Here is an 18272-nt window from a genome sequence, read left to right as displayed (position 1 = left end):
CTTCTTGGCTTCATCTTACTTCTTCATTATTGAAAAGCTCATTAGGTAAACCATAAGTCATGCAGGAGTTACTCAGGGAAATGGGCAAGCTATAGGATGTGTGTAATTATATGTAGTGAAGCATCAGGTGACCAACAACAATACACTTACATGTGTGTATATATACGTAGCTAGTATATACATATAAATATACATAGGTACAGTATATATACGTGTGTGTGTTCTGTGTGTGTACTGAGGAACATAAGCATTCCTCTTTTGTACGTACGTGAACATATCAGACTGCATTCTTGAACAGTACTGTTTGTTTTCTTTTTCAGATATAATGTGCAGTTCAGGCTTGAGACATCAGTCTCTTATCCATCAACTGTCTCTGACAGCAGGTACCATCAGTCATTATCTATCGTCACAACACAGACAAAGAAAATGTTTGTTGGAGTAGAAATTATTCGCTCTAATTTAGCCCCTGATTGACGAATTTATTTTTTAAAAGAACAGAACGTGTAGCGGCTAATGGCTAGCTAAGATTAACTACAAATGCTCTCGCAGTTTGACGTTATTACTGCTTGAAATGTAGTTGTCTTTTAAAATAATAATCAAAGTTACTGTGTATATTTATTTATACCTCGTTGCTTACCATTTGTGAGTCTTCGGTACAATATGTAAATCAAAAAATTGTGTAAATAGTAAAGAATAGTGTATTATTACCCTAGCGAAATTTTGTGGTGAACAAAAAGGCACCAAAACCAGCAGCGACGTCAAGAGGACAGGAGGTGGTACTGCATGTCAAACTAAACGCTCTCCGGATGTAATGCAATCACATGTACTTACAACTCTTGAAGGACAACATTTCATTTGAGTTAAATGACAGCAAATTTAGGTCAATATTTTATACATTTAAACACAATTAATTAACCATATTGCACAATTTGTTAACCCTTTATGAGGTGGTCAATGTGCAGTGTAATTAAATAATAAGCATCTCCAGATTAGAACATAGGAGACATGGCATTCATGTTATATTTGTCTTGAGGTCATGAATGACTTCATGTCATCAGTACAATGTTGACGTTCCTCATTTGGTGATGATGGCGACACCCTTCCTGACCCAGGCGTTATTGTTGAGAAGGGACAGCATGAAGCGGGCCACGTCCCCCCGCCCTATGGTGCTACCCACCGGGCGGCCGCTGCTGTCAGGCACAAAGTAACCCTCATGGGTCAAGACCTCCAGCGCTGTGGACGACACAGGTAAGATTGGGAGTCAGCTTCCTGCTTAACAAAGATGTTTGTTGTTTGAATTTTCCCCTATTGAAATCTAAAAATACCAACTCCAATGTATAAATATAAAATAAGGAAGCCATTTATGATGAAGTCAGTCCTAACAAGCTTATACTATAACCAAACGGTCCTCCTTGTTTTTCCGTCTTTGCCGTTACCTGAGGAGGGCAGGTTCTTGAGACCGGGTGGACGAACCACGGTCCAGTTGATGTCGTGGACGCTCTGCAGGAACTGCTCCATCTCGAACATGTTGGTGAGGACGCTTCGGATCAGGGGCAGCAGCAGGAAGCGGATCAGGTACGGCGACTGAGTTCCGGAATTGGCTGGTAGGGAAATACACAGGAAAAAATTTGGTGGAATGACACAAAAGTTTAAAAATGTAGGGTTACAAAAACGATCATGCGAGGAAGTCTTATAATAGTTCAAATCAAATGTTTTGTTTTTTTTTCTTTCTTTATTTCGAACATCATCTAAAGCACAACAAACCAAACATAAATCAACACAAATAAAAATACCCATGTATATATAAACGTACACATGTTCAAAAGGGAATGGGAAGAAGTCAAGACTTATCTAGTCCCACCCCCCTAACCACCCAGATTCCAACCTCATCCCAACAAAACATATATTATTCCTTGTCTACAAGAACGAAAAATGTTTTGCCTTTTTTTTTTACTTAAAAAATATGGCAAAAGAAAATGTGATGATAAAAATAGAACAGGAAATGAAACTTACTGCGATATGAGGGATTAGGGGCAAATCCAACTCTGAACCCATACCTTTTTATTACTATTTTTATTAGTATTTTCATTAGTGTGAGGCTTTTGGAATTCCTGGTCCTGCCATCTTGCCCTGTCCATTCTGTGATGTGTGACTGCAGTTGGACACGGGCTAATTTTCTGGCCTATGCCAATTTTCTGTTGGGCTTCAAATCACAAAGTCTGCCTAGCAACAAGCGGTTCTACATTCCTGCGGTTGCTAATTAGCTAAAATGGTATTTTCTTCTATATATTGTTTATTGTTTATGATCCACAAAAAGCACTGGTGATTCGACTCACGGTCAGTGTACCAGGACGTCATGGTGATGATCCTGTTGACCCGTGCCTCCTGCATGGCCCCGATCACGGCCATCATGGAGAGGGTGTATCCCGTCACACTGGAGAAGAAGGAGGTGGCGAAGCCCAGGCATGAGAAGATCACGTCCACGCCTTTAAAATGAGGCTTGAGGCTGTCCGCCGAGAAGATGTTCGCTTCCACCACCTGCAGGCAGAGATTTGACTTTAAAAATCACCGGGACTGGGTACCATTCTACCTAGCAACCAGGAAATACGTATATTTGGTACTATTTCCACAAGCGTATTAACATATCCGAGCCATCCAACTCCAAGTTAAAGTCATCACATGATGCAACCATGAACTTTGAGTGAGGAGACACTTACCTTGAGGTTGTCATGGTGCACGTTCAGTTTGGCTGGGTCCCGGACCAGAGCGGTGACGGTGTGGCCCTGCTGCAGCGCCTGGCTCACCACAAACTGCCCAGTCTGCCCAGTGGCTCCCAGCACGGCAATCTTCATCCTCAGAGTTTGACACACACACTGACGGAGCGTCCCTGAACTTCACAAGAGAGAGAGAGAAAGAGAGAGAGAGAGACTTTGACCTGCAAAGTGTTGAATAGCTGCGATTTATCCGACAACCGGGGACTTTGTTCTAGTTCTATAAGTTTATAAGTTCAGCTGTAACAAAATGATTCCCATTTGAACACTCATGTGGTTATGAGCAGACCCATCTCGGGGCCTTCAACGTGCAATGTTTCTAGCTGCCAACAGAGGGCGACTCCTCATAAGTGCATTGAAATAAATAGCTTAATTGTTTCAGTCCTGATGGGAATATTGGCCTTGAATTTGCTGGAGGCAAATGACGCTGCATTTCCACCAAGTAGGCAAATTGATTACTTCTGCAGCTTTGGCGGCATACGCTTTATACAATGGACTCTTTAATGTGAAAAGTCCAGAAATCAGCTCACACTGAACTATTTACTATCAGCGAGGCTCCTGGCAATGGAAATACATGAACCTGAACAGCATGGATGTTTTTGTGGAACCATAACGCCACGTAGTCATTCAAATACCAATTAAAAACAACGTTTTAAAAGTTGTTGTGACACGTACTCTTCCGCAAACACTCACTTTTGTCAGCTCTCCTGTGTTGGGCGTCGTTCAAGAACAACAGCGTTGTGCTTTGTTTGTAAAACAACTACGTGCTATTTTCTTGCAAATGCGTGGATAAAAAAAGTCTTCCCAGGATGAAAGTTGAAGCTTTTGAACGAGCTTTACGATCTGCAAATGAGACATAAGTTCTAACGAGAAAGAATGAGAACGAAGAGCTCGATTGCCTTTTAAACTATTTTTAAACACAAATGTCAACAGTTAGCCTGCATATTTCCCAATACAGTAGACATAATAACAGAAAATATGACATTTAAAACATAAATAAGACTCATGTTTGTTACTATAATTTATTTCCGAGGGAAGTGACGTCAGGACTTTTAGCCTGATATGTTTTACTGTTGCAACAGTCCCTGTGTTGTCGTGAGACAGGGGCGTCACTAGGTTCCGAGGACGCACAGGATATGAATGAATGTAGTAGACCAGGGGTCGGGAACCTTTTTGGCGAAGAGAGCCATGAAGGCCAGATATTTTAAAATGTGTATCTGTGAGAGCCATATACATTTTTTTTAAACATTGAATACAATAAAATTTGTGCATTTTTATGTAAGACCAACAGTTTTAGATAATGGGCTCTAATTACGTAGACCAGGCACACTACCCCATGCCAATGGGGTGTGGCCAGCACACTTTCGTGAGCAGCGCAGTGTCTAATAATAAATCAAATACTTGTTGCCATTAATACAACTTCTGCTGCTGCATAGTTTTGCACCGTACTCCGTAGACGTATTTCATTCTTTTGGCCATCTTCATCAGAAGGCTTGGTTCTGCAGCTTTAGCTATTTGACTAAAGGAGGAAAGTTTACATTTACATGTTTTTTGACATCTCAATGACCGAGGTAGACTACAGCATTACCCAGTAATAATCAAGTTTTTGTGTTTGACCTGGAAAATATCATCAGGAAAGACAGATATGGTTGGCCGTATTGCAGCAGAATATAGATGGACGAATTAAAATGTATAAGAAAGTTGTTGATTTTGAATATTATTTTTAACAGTCATTTCTGTGATGGTTTACTTTAAAATGTTAGCAAAAATACATTTTTATTGTGGTAAGAAATGCTTGAGAGCCAGATACAGTCATCAAAAGAGCCCTACCTGGCTCCCGAGCCATAGGTTCCCTACCTCTGTAGTAGACATTAAAAAAATTAAAAGAACAAATAAGGAACAAGAACTGGGATATAACTTTCCCACTTTTGGACAGATTTAGTAGAGATACTCAATTGTTTTAGGCCACCATTACATTTATACAACTATTTAACACATCATTTAACACAACTATTTACTATCTATCTATCCATCCATCCATCCATCCATCCATCCATCCATCCATCCATTCACTACTAGTAGTAGTAGTAGGTTAGTATTAGCCTGCTTATTGGCTTATTAGCCTGCTTTTGCCCTATTATATGAAATTTGTCAAAAAAAATCAATACAAAAATTTAAATAATCAATAAAAAAATTATAGACCTAAAATAGGCCTAACATCATTTGGCCTATATTTGCCTATGTGAGATCATTCAAACCTGCATTAAAAGCCTGCTTTTCCTGTCGATCAAGTCTGGTGCCTGTGTGTCTCACCAAAGATGACAGTAACATTACTGACACCTAGTGGCCAGTGTTGACTACACCGTATTACCACGTCTGATTGTGTCTTGTGAATGCCTTACATTTGTATTTTTAGGTCATTTCTATGTCTGAAAATGCTTAAGTTAGGCCAAAATGACAAAATACAATTGGCTTCCTCCCGTGGCCACGCTGTCGTGTACCAGGCCCGTCTAGTCCCATCAAGCAATTAGCACGACTAATCCACTTGTGCCCCCATGCCTCCACAGGGACTAAAGACCAGAGCAGCTTTGGCAATCGGTACAGTGCGGCAAGGTTGCAAACAAGAGGTGACTTTGTGTTTTAGAGGGTTTTTTTTTTGCTCTGTCTTTGTTTTGCTTCTTCTAATAGTGATGGTGACCCTGAAGTTTTGGACCTGATCGTCTCTCAATGGAGGATGACGTACTGCAATTGTCCTCATAGACGCTCCCTGGACGTGGTGACTGGATAGGAAGGTGACCACGTAAGTTTAATGTTTGTATACCTACAGTATCTGCTCTTTAAGCAACATTTCCTGATGGGATTGTAGTATTGCAGTATATTGTAGTATTGCAGTATTGCAGTTGCATGCCGTTGGAGTGCTTAGTGTGAGCTTTCTTTGAATTCAGGACCCTAAACTAACCTGCTGCGTTTATTTAGGGCAGTGACAAGAGGTTAGGAGTGAGCCAGCAATAAACAGGATTAAGCACAGTTGATTTACAGTCATTGGAGGAATTAAAAATGGCTGACATTGCTGTAAAATAAGTGGATCATAGAGCGTCAGTGTGGCGGTGATGGTTTTTTTTTTTTTTGTGAGCAGCAACAGTCATGGGATGTGGCGTCACAAAGTCCCACCCGTTCCAAAAACATTCCGTAAAAGGTAAGATGGTCAATCCAAAAGGTCCAATGAACGCCACATGATGATCCACGACACAAATCTAATGTGAGCTTCTCTCATGCATCAATTTTCTTCAATGTTCTTCCCTCGGCAGCCGTCACATGTAAGACATCTTTTTCTTTTAAAGTTGAAAACAACTTGCAGAATTGCCTTTAATCATTAATAATAATAACAATAATAATAATAGTCGACCCCTGTGCTTTTGTTGCAGCCATAAGGGCGGCCATCCTGATCCAGCAGTGGTATCGTCAGTACGTAGCCCGCATGGAGATGAGGCGGAGGTACACCTGGCACATCTTCCAGTCCATCGAATACTCGGGCGAGCAGGCTCAGATCAAGGTGAGAAGCCATCAGCGGGCAGGCGGTATCCTGTTACCCACAAAGACACAATGGCGGCGTTATTTGTTTTTGCAGCTTTACAACTTCCTGGGATACCTCATGGACAACTTCACCCCGTCCAGCAATGAGCGTGAGCTTTCCACGGCACAGTTTGTTGACAACTGTGGACAGTTAACTTTATTGATGTGTACTTCCAGGAAACTTGATCTCGCACATCTTCAGAGAGAACGAGGTGTGTCGGGACGCGGAATGGGAGCGTTACTTCTGCTACAAGAACATCGAGGTGCCCGAGATCTACTCGGGACCTCACCTGTGCTTCCCCCTGACTGTGGAGCAGGCCGTCAGCATGGTGGAGGCGTTCAGGAACAAGAAAGTAAGCCTTTAGTGGTTATTTTTGGTGTAATAATGATTAGGAGCGCATGAGAAAGTGGAAAGGGAAATAGAGCTCTCTTTGACTACATGGCATACTTTGTAGCCCATACACCTGGCAACCGTGGATCAATATCATCCCATCTTGCTCAAAATGTATTTTTGTAAAAGTGCAAATCCCTTTCCTGACGCCTTTCTCTTTCCGCCTGTAGCAGCTGCACTCGCGCTACGTCCTGCAGCTCCTCCTGGAGACGTGGAAGCTGCTGCGCATGTTGCCCAACATCAGCCGCATCTCCACCTGCCACAGCAAAGAAATCACCATTTGTGGTAGCTGTCATTCTCCCTGGCAGTCATGCGGGGGTGTTTTGATACTGTAGGACTACAAAAGTCCAAATCTACTCAAGGACACCTGTTGCTAGGCAGAATTTGTCATGGAAATTTGGGGAAAAAAGTTGTAAATTCACGAGAAAGAAGTCGTAATATTAAGAGAATAAAGTCGTACATTTATGAGAAGTAAAGTAGCAAATTTATGAGAAAAAGTGGTAATATTCAGAGAATAAAGTCATACATTTGCGAGAAAAAAATTGTAATATGAGATTAAAGTCATCAGAGATTTTCTGAATAAAGTTGTAAATTTATGACTTGATTCTCATAAAAAAGGCATATATTTTTTAGGAAAAAAAGTCATAAATTAACGAGAAACAAGTCGCAATATTAAGAGAATAAAGTTCTAAATGTACAAGATAAAACTTGATGACGTGATATTATGAGAAAAAAGTCATAAATAATCGAGAAAAAGTTGTTCTATTACAAGAATAAAGTCATAAATTTACAAGAACAAAGTCGTAATATTTGTCATATCGTGTCTGAGATTTTGAGAATAAGGTCGTAAATGTATGACTTGATTGTCGTAAAAAAAAAACCTACTTTTTTTTATAGAAAAAAGTCAAATAAAAGTTTACAACAAAGTCATAAATTAACAAGAACTGTCATAAAATTTCATGAATAAAGTTCATGAGAAAAAAGTTGTAAATTAACAAAAAAGTCAGAGAATAAAGTCGGAAATTTGCGAAAAAAGTTGTAATATTACGATAATAAAGTCATCAGAGATTTTCTGAATAAAGTTGTAAATTTATGACTTGATTCTTATAAAAAAGGCATATATTTTTTTAGGAAAAAAGTAATAAATTAACGAGAAACAAGTTGTAATATTAAGAGAATAAAGTCGTAAATTTACAAGATAAAACTGAGACATTATGAGAATAAAGTCATAAATAATTGAGAAAAAAGTCATCATAAATTCATGAGAAAAAGTTGTTCTATCAGGAGAATAAAGTCATACAGTCATAATATTTGTCTTAACGTGTCTGAGATTTTGAGAATAAGGTCGTAAATGTATCCCTTGATTCTCGTGAAAAAAAAGCCTCAATTTTTTTAGAAAAAAGTCATAAATTAACAAGTACTGTCATAAAATTTCACGAATAAAGTTGGAAATTCATGAGAAAAAAGTTGTAAATTAACAAAAAAGTCAGACAATAAAGTCATGAATTTGCAAGAAAAAAGTTGTAATATTATGAGAATAAAGTCATCAGAAATTTTCTGAATAAAGTTGTAAATTTATGGCTTGATTCTCATAAAAAAGGCATATATTTCTTAGGAAAAAAGTCATAAATTAATGAGTCGCAATATTATGAGAATAAAGTCATAAATAATTGAGAAAAAAGTCGTACTAAATTCATGAGAAAAAGTTGTTCTATTACGAGAATAAAGTCATAATTTACAAGAACAAAGTCGTAATATTTGTCATAACGTGTCTGATATTTTGAGAATAAGGTCGTAAATGTATGACTTGATTCTCGTAAAAAAAGCCTACATTTTTTTAGAAAAAAGTTTACAACAACAAAGTCATAAATTAACAACAAAAGTTAAAAGTTGTAATATCATGAGAATAAAGTTATATTTTATGTCAGTACATGTCTGAGAGTTGAAGAATGCAGTCATACATTTTTTTATTTAATCTCGTAAAAAAAAGGCGTCCATTTTTTTATTGATAACGTGGCAGCAAAACCGAACAGTTGAGCGAAAAATGGATTAGCTCCTCAATTACGTGAATTCTCATCAATTTCCCTTGAAATTTACGACCTTCCCGAAATCTCTGGATTATCTTTTTTCTTTTAATGTGGCCCTACGACTCCATCGTACATGGCTAACACTGAATCACTACTCAAATTTGGCGGGGCACTACCACACCTGCCCCTAATGCAGTGTCACTACATGCTGTCTTTGATGTTTTCTGTGTCTGCATCTGCAGGTGATTTGCATGGACAGCTGGAAGACCTGCTGTTGGTCTTCTACAAGGTTAGCGCTCTTCTAAACCTACCAAGGGCACCTTACAGGTTGGAAATGAAAGGTCCACCCTGAGGTGTAAATAAACAACCGTGTTTAGTTTACACAGTTAGCCTTGAATAGCGTTTTCCTTCGCAGAACGGAACGCCGTCCTTGGAGAGACCCTACGTGTTTAACGGAGACTTTGTGGACCGAGGCAAAGACTCCATCGAGATACTCCTCATCCTCTTCGCTTTCCTGCTCGTCTATCCAACCGAGGTCCATCTGAACAGAGGCAACCACGAGGACCACATCATCAACCTCAGGTGCAAACAAAGGAACTGGAATGGCACTTGTCAAATTGTGTTTGTTGGCTAAAGAAATCATTTCTTGCATTGTGACTCTGACTCTTGCAGGTACGGCTTCACGAAGGAAGTGTTGAATAAATACAAGGTAGGTGCGTGCTGAACGAGACCAAAAGAAACTTTATCCCTTCTATTTGCGTCCGACACATTAAAAATACTGTCCAGGCGTTCCCCATACACCCATATAGGCCACATACTCGCTGCTAAGAAGATTTAAGCGCTTTAATTTAGATTCCGTCTGACTTTGGTGCCCTCTGATGTGCCAGGCAGGTTACACACTGGGACAAGCAAATGTCAGATTTTTTTTTGGGGGGGGGGGGGGGGGGGTCAAAATATGAGAACATATACAAACCTTGAGATAATGAAGTAACGAGAATGAAAACTTGGTGGTGATGACAGGAAAATTCCCATTTAAAAAACTCAGGAGCAGAGCATTTTATTTTATTATTTTATTATTTTATTATTTTATTATTTTATTATTTTATTATTTTATTATTTTATTATTTTATTATTTTATTATTTTATTATTTTATTATTTTATTATTTTATTATTTTATTGGGCGGCACAGAGGTCTAGTGGAGACCTCACAGCTAGGAGACCAGGGTTCAATTCCACCCTCGACCACACCATCTGTGTGGAGTTTGCATGTTCTCCCCGTGCATGCGTGGGTTTTCTCCGGGTACTCCGGTTTCCTCCCACATTCCAAAAACATGCTAGGTTAATTGGCGACTCCAAATTGTCCATAGGTATGAATGTGAGTGTGAATGGTTGTTTGTCTCTATGTGCCCTGTGATTGGCTGGCCACCAGTCCATGGTGTACCCCGCCTCTCGCCCGAAGACAGCTGGGATAGGCTCCAGCACCCCCACGACCCTTGTGAGGAAAAAGCAGTAGAAAATGAATGAATATTATTTTATTGCAATTTTTTTTGTTTGTTTTAGAATAAATATAGATTGAAATGATATATTACAAAGAAATGTATATGTATAAAAAGGACCAATGGAAGGATAAACTAAAGTCCCTCCTTTGCAGATGCACGGCAAAAGAATACTGAAGTTGCTCCAGAAGATCTTTAGCTGGTTGCCATTAGCGACGGTGATAGACCAGAAGGTTTTGGTCCTCCACGGTGGGATCTCTGACAGCACGGATCTCGGCGTCCTGGTTAAAGTGGACCGACACAATGTGAGCAATTCATATTTGAAATGAATTTTTAAAAATATATGCCAAGCCAACCCGGCTTTTTTATTTTGTATTATTTGAAGTACGTATCAGCACTGAGGCCACCAAAGAAGAAGAACCAGAGTTCTTCCGTGACATCCATCGACTCGGACATGGATGACGATTGGGGCACCCACAAGCTCTCCCACCGGCGGGCTTCCCTCACGTGTCCTAAACCTCTGGGCCGTCGGGACAGCTTCCTAAACCGCTCCCTGCAGGACTTCTCCGATCGGCTCAAGACCAACGTGGAGGATGAGCTGAAACTGTGCCAGCAGCGAGCGACTATTTTCACCATGGGGATCAATCCAGTGGAGAAAGGGGAGGACGCGCCCTTTGACGTGGCCGTTGGCGACAACGCCAAGGAAGAGTGGAAGCAGGTGAGTGTGTGGGGGGGGGACTTTGTTTTTGCCTGTTCATCCTTGGCCACAAGCTGTCATAGCGACGTCATTTGGAACCGTGTCTTGACCTCAGACCTCTGGGTCGGGTCCCAGTCCACTATAGCAGCCAGGAGTCAGTAATCAAGCGTCAAGATCAGCGCTGGTTGCCTGTGCGGCCCTTCAGATGCTAGGCGCTAATCCACACGTCATTAATCCCTCAGCTCAATCTTCTTTACCAACTCCCGTCATCACCTTTAAGTCCGAGCTGTAAGAGTCGCCCGTCTGATCGGCTTCTTGTTCAAACATGCGCCAGAGCATGAGGTCAGTCAGGGGCAGCGCTAGTCGTAGACCAACGATCTGGCAACGTGCATTTTAAGGGTTTACTGTGTGACTATCTGAATGGGTTAGCAAGATCCCGGTAACGCTGTGGCTACCACTCAATGAATAGCCATAATAAACTAGTTATCGGGGATTGGGTATGGCCCCAGACATGTACGGGATCATGACATCCAGGAACCATCGAACCAACAAAAGGCAGCAACATTTGCCACATCAATGAGGCCCAAATAGCGTTCTGACAAACATAACCTTATGGTGTAATGACAACATTACAGGGCGAAGAATGGAGCCCTGAGGAATTCCACACATCCATCATTTTCCACTTATCCAAAGTCAGCTCGCAGGGAAGCCCAGACATTAGCCACGTTTACATGACGAGTTTTTCTCTTTCTGAATTGAATCTTTGTTTGACCTTTCCGAAAACATTCGCAGTAAAACGTAAACATCAACATCATGTGATACCCCGTATTGACAGTTATTCCTTTGTCTTGAAATTTAGTTTGTATCAAAAACAAACTTTGCTTAGCAGTCCAGTGCCGATTGCTGGCCTCCATTTTTTAAAATCGAAGAACATCTGGATCTGCGTGTTACGTCATATCTCAGCATTCGCTGAAAGAACGCACCCGGGAACAGGAAAAGAAAAAGTTTAATCTTGCTAATATTTTATAATTAAGCTCGGCACATGTTTTATATAAATATGTATTTTCTTTTTTAATAAAAGTGGACTTGTGAATGGCGTATAGAAGGGTTTAGATTCTGTTCCACAGAAAGCGCTAATGCGCATGAAAGCTGCTTGCCAACCGCCAATACAACAGAAAAAAACAACAGAAGAAGAAAAACACGATATATTCATTCATGAGGAGTTTTTCCTCTTTCCCAATGGAATCTTTCCGAATGACTTTTCCGAAAGCAATGGTATACATGGAAAGGAATATTCCAATATCTTGTCTACATGCGCCGCTATAATCCAACAGAATAGTCAATGGGGCATTCGCAGTAAAACGTAAACATCAACATCAGTTTTTTAGATTCTGTTCCACAGATGGCGCTAATGCACACGAAAGCTGCTTGCCAACCGCCAATAAACAACAGAAGAAGAAAAACACCACGAAGAAGAACGCAGTCTGACAACTTTCCGTTTGAGCGGGTACAAGATACCTCAATCGGATTGGGGAAAGGAATATTCCATCCCTGGGAATCCCATTATATGTTCATTCGGATTGGCACTTTTTTTTGGGAATGAGGCATATACAAAGGTTACATTGGTTCCGTTTGAACAAATAACCCGAATGGAATTGGAATATTTGGGTCCATGTATACGTGGCTAGTGTCTCTCCAACGTATCTTGGGTCTTCCTACCGGTTGGCTGAGCTCCTAACACGTCCCCCATAGAGGGGCCTGGAAGGCATCCAGGCAATAATTTGATACCTGAATTGTCGAGATGGCCAATGGGGGTCACCTCGTACTTTTGGTATTTTTACGTATTAGAGCAATTAATAGCTGAGCAGTGGACAAGTTTTTAATGCATAGTTTCTGGATTATGCTCCCCATCATGGCGACCAGACCCACGCACTGTTTCAACTGCAGAGATTTCCATATGAAACAGATTTATGTGTGGAGTCACACGGCAGAATTTAAGTCAAAAGCACCCGCTTGCAATTCATGCAAGACGCGGTTTCACTGACAGCTCTTCCGCCACAAAATAGGCAACTCTTTTCTGCTCTTCCACGGAAAGTTGTGTGCTGCAGTGAAATGCGTTCAAGCAGTAACAGTGGTCAGGCAATGGTCCACATTCTGGAGAGAGAGACATTGAGAGTGACCACCCCGTACCTACTTTCCCCCCTACCACCGAATGAATGTTTCTGAAGGTCTAGCCTCTGTCATCGCCGTGTTGATGCATGTCGACATGCTAGCAGGGTTCTAATTGGCACAGCAGCCTTCCGCCATCAATGGAATGAATGCTACTGGCTGCGTTAGCAGGGAAGACCAGACCAGATGCCAGAACCACATCAGCTGGTTCCTCCTGTTTCTCACCCTGTCTCTAAGGGAAAGCCCAGCCACCGTTTGGAGAAAACTCGTTTTGGCCGCCATGATCTTATCCTGTCGGTCACCACCTAAAGCTGTTGGCTGAGAGTAGGAACAAAGCTTGACAGGTAAATTGAGAGCTTTGCCTTTCGCCTCAGCTCTTTCTTCACAACAGACCAATGCAGAGTCGGTAATTCCGCACGTGAAACATGAAAAGGACAACAGGATGTGCCCTACAAAGGCACCCTGAGGAACTGTTCAGTGGAGCAACCATAATAGGGCTCCTTCTTGAACAATTAACAAGTCACCAGATCCACGACCTGCTTTGGAACCCTGATGTCACCCTCCTTTGAGAAGACTCCACATGAACACGGGCCCTACAAAGAACTCCTTCTGTACTGTACCTCCTTAACTCACCTCTGTTCTACCAGATCCTGGACCTGCTCTGGAGCGACCCCATGCCGCAGGACGGCTGCATCCCCAACGAGCTGAGGGGCGGCGGTTGCTACTGGGGTCCCGACATCACCGAGGACTTCCTGAGCAAACATAACCTGCAGCTCATCATCCGCTCGCACGAGTGCAAGCAGGACGGTTACGAGTTCTGCCACAACCGCAAGGTCCTCACGCTCTTCTCCGCCTCCAATTACTACGACGTGGGAAGCAACCGAGGGGCCTACGTGAAACTGGGACCCGACCTGGTGCCTTATGTGGTTCAATATCAGGCCAGCAGCATGACCAGAGAGCTCACCGTGCGACAAAGGTACATCACAGATTAGTTTCACACTTTTTTTTGAGCTTGAGTCCGCTTTTGTTGCTCAAAGGCTTTTGTTTTGTTGTTCCGTTGCGGGCTAGCGTGGGCCAAACTGAGCGCTCCGCCCTCAAAGTCCTTCGGGAGCAGCTGTTTTCCCACAAGTCGGATCTTATTTGTGCCTTCAAACGTTGGGACAGTGAGAACAAAGGTGAGTCTCGCCAAAATCCTCTCCGGGGATCGGGGTTCATTACTCCGGGGGGGTCATTAAAAAGACAAGTCAGAGTCGTACATTCAGGACATCGGAAGGCTGCCATGGAATTTGAGTATGTGAGCATTTTGATCTGGGAGTCATAATCCTTCTAGAGTTTCATGATTAATGGTGAGTTCAAGTTCATTCTTTACAAACAGGAATTTAGCAGGGTGTGCTAATAAGCGCTACTTAGCATATAGCAATATACGTATATATAGCACATATTGGTTGCTATATGGTTTTATATACATGCAGTAACAGATACATTCATGAGAACATGCAATACTTATTAATATTATTTAAACTTCTTTCCTGGGCCCATTGATTTAAGATCTAACGCTACTTCCATCGCTAACAGAAGCGCGTCTTGTTTGCTAATCATGGCAGACTTTGTGAGAGCCACCGCCGCTGCCTACTTTTGTACCAACGAGGATCCAACATTGTTGGTGTTTTTTTGGAGGTTTTTTTTAGGGCTTTGTAGTCCAAGTAGGTTTGTCCCGTTATGTGTATTGTTAGCTGCCACATGCTAGCTGCTAGCTATCTGAGGGTGCTAGCAGGGTTCTAACAAGTAAAAAAGCCTGAGCCGTGATAGCGGGTTTCTAAATACTATATTTATATTTATTTTATATATATATATATATATATATTTATGTGTGGCAACTCTCACGGCGGTCTAGTGGTTAGCACGCAGACCTCACAGCTAGGAGACCAGGGTTCAATTCCACCCTCGGCCATCTCTGTGTGGAGTTTGCATGTTCTCCCCGTGCATGCGTGGGTTTTCTCCGGGTACTCCGGTTTCCTCCCACATTCCAAGGGCTAGGTTAAATTGTCCATAGGTATGAATGTGAGTGTGAATGGTTGTTTGTCTATATGTGCCCTGTGATTGGCTGGCCACCAGTCCAGGGTGTACCCCGCCTCTCGCCCCAAGACAGCTGGGATAGGCTCCAGCACCCCCGCGACCCTCGTGAGGAAAAAAGCGGTAGAAAATGAATGAATGAATGAATGAACTCTCTTCTGCTCTTCCACGGAAAGTTGTGTGCTGCAGTGAAATGCGTCCAAGTGGTAACAGTGGTCAGGCTGAACTCATGTTCTGCACTACAGAATGGTCCCCCGGCCAGAGGGGTGGCCGGAGAGCGAGGCTGTGAGAGTGACCACCCCGTACCTCCGCCACTACCTACCTTCCCCCCTACCACTGAATGAATGTTTCTGAAGGTCTAGCATCTGTCATCACCGTGTTAATGCATGTTGACATGCTAGCAGAGTTCTGTTAGCAGGGTGGCGCCCAGTACGGTTGTTTAGATCACAATCATCCACGATTGAATCCTAGCTTCCTTAAAGGAGAAACCACCAGATGCTAAACTAGCAACTTGTACACGTGGATGCTAGGTCTGGTTTCCCTGAACGACTGGGCGGCTGCGGTGGAGAGTGTGATGCGTCTGGGTCTTCCGTGGAGGATGCTTAGCTCTCAGCTGGTCGGCGGTAAGACGGCCGGCGGCCTCATCGACTACCACGAGTGGTTCAACGAGCTCGCCATCAAGGGAGCCGACGCAGACGTAAGAGAGCGCTAGCCAAGTGCAGCGTGTGTTTTCCTCGTTATTAGACCTTTCTCGCGACTCATCTCCCCGCAGCACATTGACCAGAGTCTGCTGGAGACGCTCTACCGCCATCTTTCCACCCTGGAGACCATCTTCAGGATCGTCGATACGGACAACTCAGGTAAAAGTGAAGGCTTTCCGGTTCTGTGGTTATCATCGCACGTGTCCTCTTTGTCGTTGGCATCATGTGACCACATTCCGCTCGTTAAGCTGCTCGTTCGTGCCACAGAGGCCTCCACAGCAGCAGAAGGTGACGTCCTCTGGAATTAAGAGCAATAGGATTAGCCCACTGATCGACTCGCCTTGTCTGACACACCAGCAGGACTTTCCCCGCCCCTGCTTTTTTTCTCCCGACCTTTTTCCTTTTCTACCAGTTTTTAGCGGAAAATGACCTTTTTGGTACAAATTAATGAATTTGTGGACTTGAAAAAAAAACAATTATTAAAATATAAAAATAACACAAATGTATTTTTAAGGAACAAATACACTAGATAAAATAATAAAAAATACAAATAATCATAAAAAATCATTACAAATATTGGAAAATATATTTTTTCTATAAATAATTTTTATTTTTTTAATGAGAATAAATTTAATACAGAACATATTCTATTTTTGTACAAATTAATTAATTTGTAGACTTCAACAAAACAAATAAAAAAGTGTTTTAAACAAATTTGTATTAAATAGAAATTAAATAAATAGAAACAATGTAAAAAAACAAAAAAAAACAATGTGTTAAGTTAAGCTATGGCACAACTCGATCTCTAATTAAATATATGCAGTATACACAGTGTACAGTATATTGAATTGAGTCATATAGCCAATACTGCATGATGATTATATTATTTGTATTTCATTTTTTTTATGAAAACAAATTGTGGCTACAGCACAGCCAAAGTAAATACAGATAAAGACTTTCAACACATTTTAACCCATGTGCTTCAGGCTTCATCACCATGGAGGACTTCCGTCAGACGTGGAAGCTGCTGAGCGTCTACCTGAAGATGGAGATCACGGACGAGGCCATCTCCGACCTGGCCGTCACCATCGACAGCAACCACGACGGCAGCATCGACATCGACGAATTCATGGAGGCCTTCCGCCTCACCGATAAGAAGAGTCGGCTGGAGCGGGGCCGCAGCATGTTCATGGGCACGGCCACCGACCTCACCGCGCTGGATGAGGACCCCAACGTTTGAAAAGACGCAGAAATGAACGGCTTTTGTGCTGCTGAGCTGGTTGGGTGTAGAACATCCAGACCAGCAGTTCTTCTCCAGTGTTGTAGCTGGAGCTCCCTCTGCTGGATGTGGTGGGACACTGCCTCATTTAGCCAACCAAAAAAATCCTCCTTATATCCGCAGCTTTAGCCGGATCCTCACCAAAATGGAAACACTTCTTCCTGGGCTCAGGCTGCACCACACTGCTGAATTTCAAGTGAATCGATTTAAAAGTTTTTGCGTAATCCAGCTAACTTTAAAAAAAACTTGTGAGGCAAGCAAATTAACAGGAGAAAACGAGACAAAAATTATCCCCTATTTCTTTTACATAAAAAATATATTTATCGTTAGCGCCACATGACAATATTTTTCTTTTTTTTATTTATCAATTATTCTATTTCACTCACAAATGTGATATCCCTGCCTCAAATTTGATTTGTTTTACAAATTTACGAAAATATATACATTTATACATTTTTAGCTTAATTTTTTTAATTACATAAAAAGATTCCCTTCCACTGACCTCAAGCATCCTAATATAAAAAAAACATACAAAAGATAATTGATGCACTCTAGCATTTTTTAGTTTTATTCACTTTCTGAATGCTTATATGTGAATTAAACATTAGCAATATAACTGTACTGTAAATCCCATCTTCTATTTCCTTGGAAATGAATGAAAATGTTCAGTGTTTAGTTTGTTTTGTTTTAAAAATGTCTGTGTTACAGGAGCACATAGACACTAAATATGAAGCTGCCACCAAGTCTTACTTGTGCCTTAAAAGCGGTGTTATAAAGTCAGTGCCATCCTTCCATTAGAAAAGAAATGTATTGCTTTATGATGTATACAAGGTTTGCTAGTTCGACCCCTTCCTTGATTGAATTGCTTAATGCGCCACACTGACAGGAAAAAAACGCGTAAAATATCTAAATAAAAATTGACCTTTTCATTCGTGCTCTTTGATATACATTGTTTTTTATATATATACATAAATAGGGTATGTACAGCAGAGCGAGGTTCGCCACTGAGTTATAGCGAGCAGTGTCTCAAACTCACCACCAGGGGGCGGAAAAGCCCGGTTGTCACTAGACAACCATTCAATTCCATTGAATTG

At 41.6% G+C, this 18272-nt stretch overlaps 2 protein-coding genes across 3 annotated transcripts; one reads left to right on the top strand and one right to left on the bottom strand.

Annotated features, from left to right (window-relative positions):
* Window positions 1-623: 623 nt before the first annotated feature.
* On the bottom strand, window positions 624-3707 carry LOC131128500 (flavin reductase (NADPH)-like). Of its 2 annotated transcripts, none has more exons than XM_078789294.1 (5): window positions 3447-3707; window positions 2718-2892; window positions 2337-2538; window positions 1437-1601; window positions 624-1233 (listed from the first exon to the last, which is right to left on the bottom strand). In XM_078789294.1, exons 2-5 carry the CDS (start codon window positions 2850-2852, stop codon window positions 1076-1078), a joined length of 660 nt encoding a protein of 219 aa, XP_078645420.1. In that variant the 5' UTR covers window positions 2853-2892; window positions 3447-3707; the 3' UTR covers window positions 624-1075. The 2 variants fall into 2 exon arrangements, with proteins under 2 accessions (XP_078645420.1, XP_078645419.1); XM_078789293.1 differs by having other exon boundaries at window positions 3465-3704.
* Window positions 3708-6196: 2489 nt separating this feature from the next.
* On the top strand, window positions 6197-17679 carry ppef2a (protein phosphatase with EF-hand domain 2a). Its single transcript, XM_078789530.1, has 14 exons — window positions 6197-6324; window positions 6400-6454; window positions 6522-6697; window positions 6906-7020; window positions 9005-9051; window positions 9178-9344; window positions 9435-9471; window positions 10415-10564; window positions 10645-10977; window positions 13773-14101; window positions 14194-14300; window positions 15729-15895; window positions 15971-16058; window positions 16886-17679. The coding sequence occupies exons 1-14, from the start codon at window positions 6250-6252 to the stop codon at window positions 17137-17139; spliced, it is 2100 nt and encodes a 699-aa protein (XP_078645656.1). The 5' UTR covers window positions 6197-6249; the 3' UTR covers window positions 17140-17679.
* Window positions 17680-18272: the final 593 nt, after the last annotated feature.

The sequence above is a fragment of the Doryrhamphus excisus genome, linkage group LG3 (genome assembly GCF_037039965.1).
Source record: "Doryrhamphus excisus strain RoL-2023G ecotype Guam linkage group LG3, RoL_Dexc_Guam_v1.1, whole genome shotgun sequence".
In the NCBI taxonomy this organism is placed as follows: domain Eukaryota; kingdom Metazoa; phylum Chordata; class Actinopteri; order Syngnathiformes; family Syngnathidae; genus Doryrhamphus; species Doryrhamphus excisus.
This window is presented reverse-complemented; position numbering and strand designations above follow the sequence as displayed.

Excerpts from the sequence above, each read along its gene's own strand:
- ppef2a (XM_078789530.1), top strand. The coding sequence starts at position 6,250 with ATGGAGATGAGGCGGAGGTACACCTGGCACATCTTCCAGTCCATCGAA. Across the intron at positions 9,052-9,177 it reads TGCTGTTGGTCTTCTACAAG|AACGGAACGCCGTCCTTGGA; the intron begins GTTAGCGCTCTT and ends TTTCCTTCGCAG. Across the intron at positions 9,472-10,414 it reads AAGTGTTGAATAAATACAAG|ATGCACGGCAAAAGAATACT; the intron begins GTAGGTGCGTGC and ends CCTCCTTTGCAG.
- LOC131128500 (XM_078789294.1), bottom strand. The coding sequence starts at position 2,852 with ATGAAGATTGCCGTGCTGGGAGCCACTGGGCAGACTGGGCAGTTTGTG. Across the intron at positions 1,602-2,336 it reads GACGTCCTGGTACACTGACC|CCAATTCCGGAACTCAGTCG; the intron begins GTGAGTCGAATC and ends TTTCCCTACCAG. Across the intron at positions 1,234-1,436 it reads CAAGAACCTGCCCTCCTCAG|CGCTGGAGGTCTTGACCCAT; the intron begins GTAACGGCAAAG and ends TGTCGTCCACAG.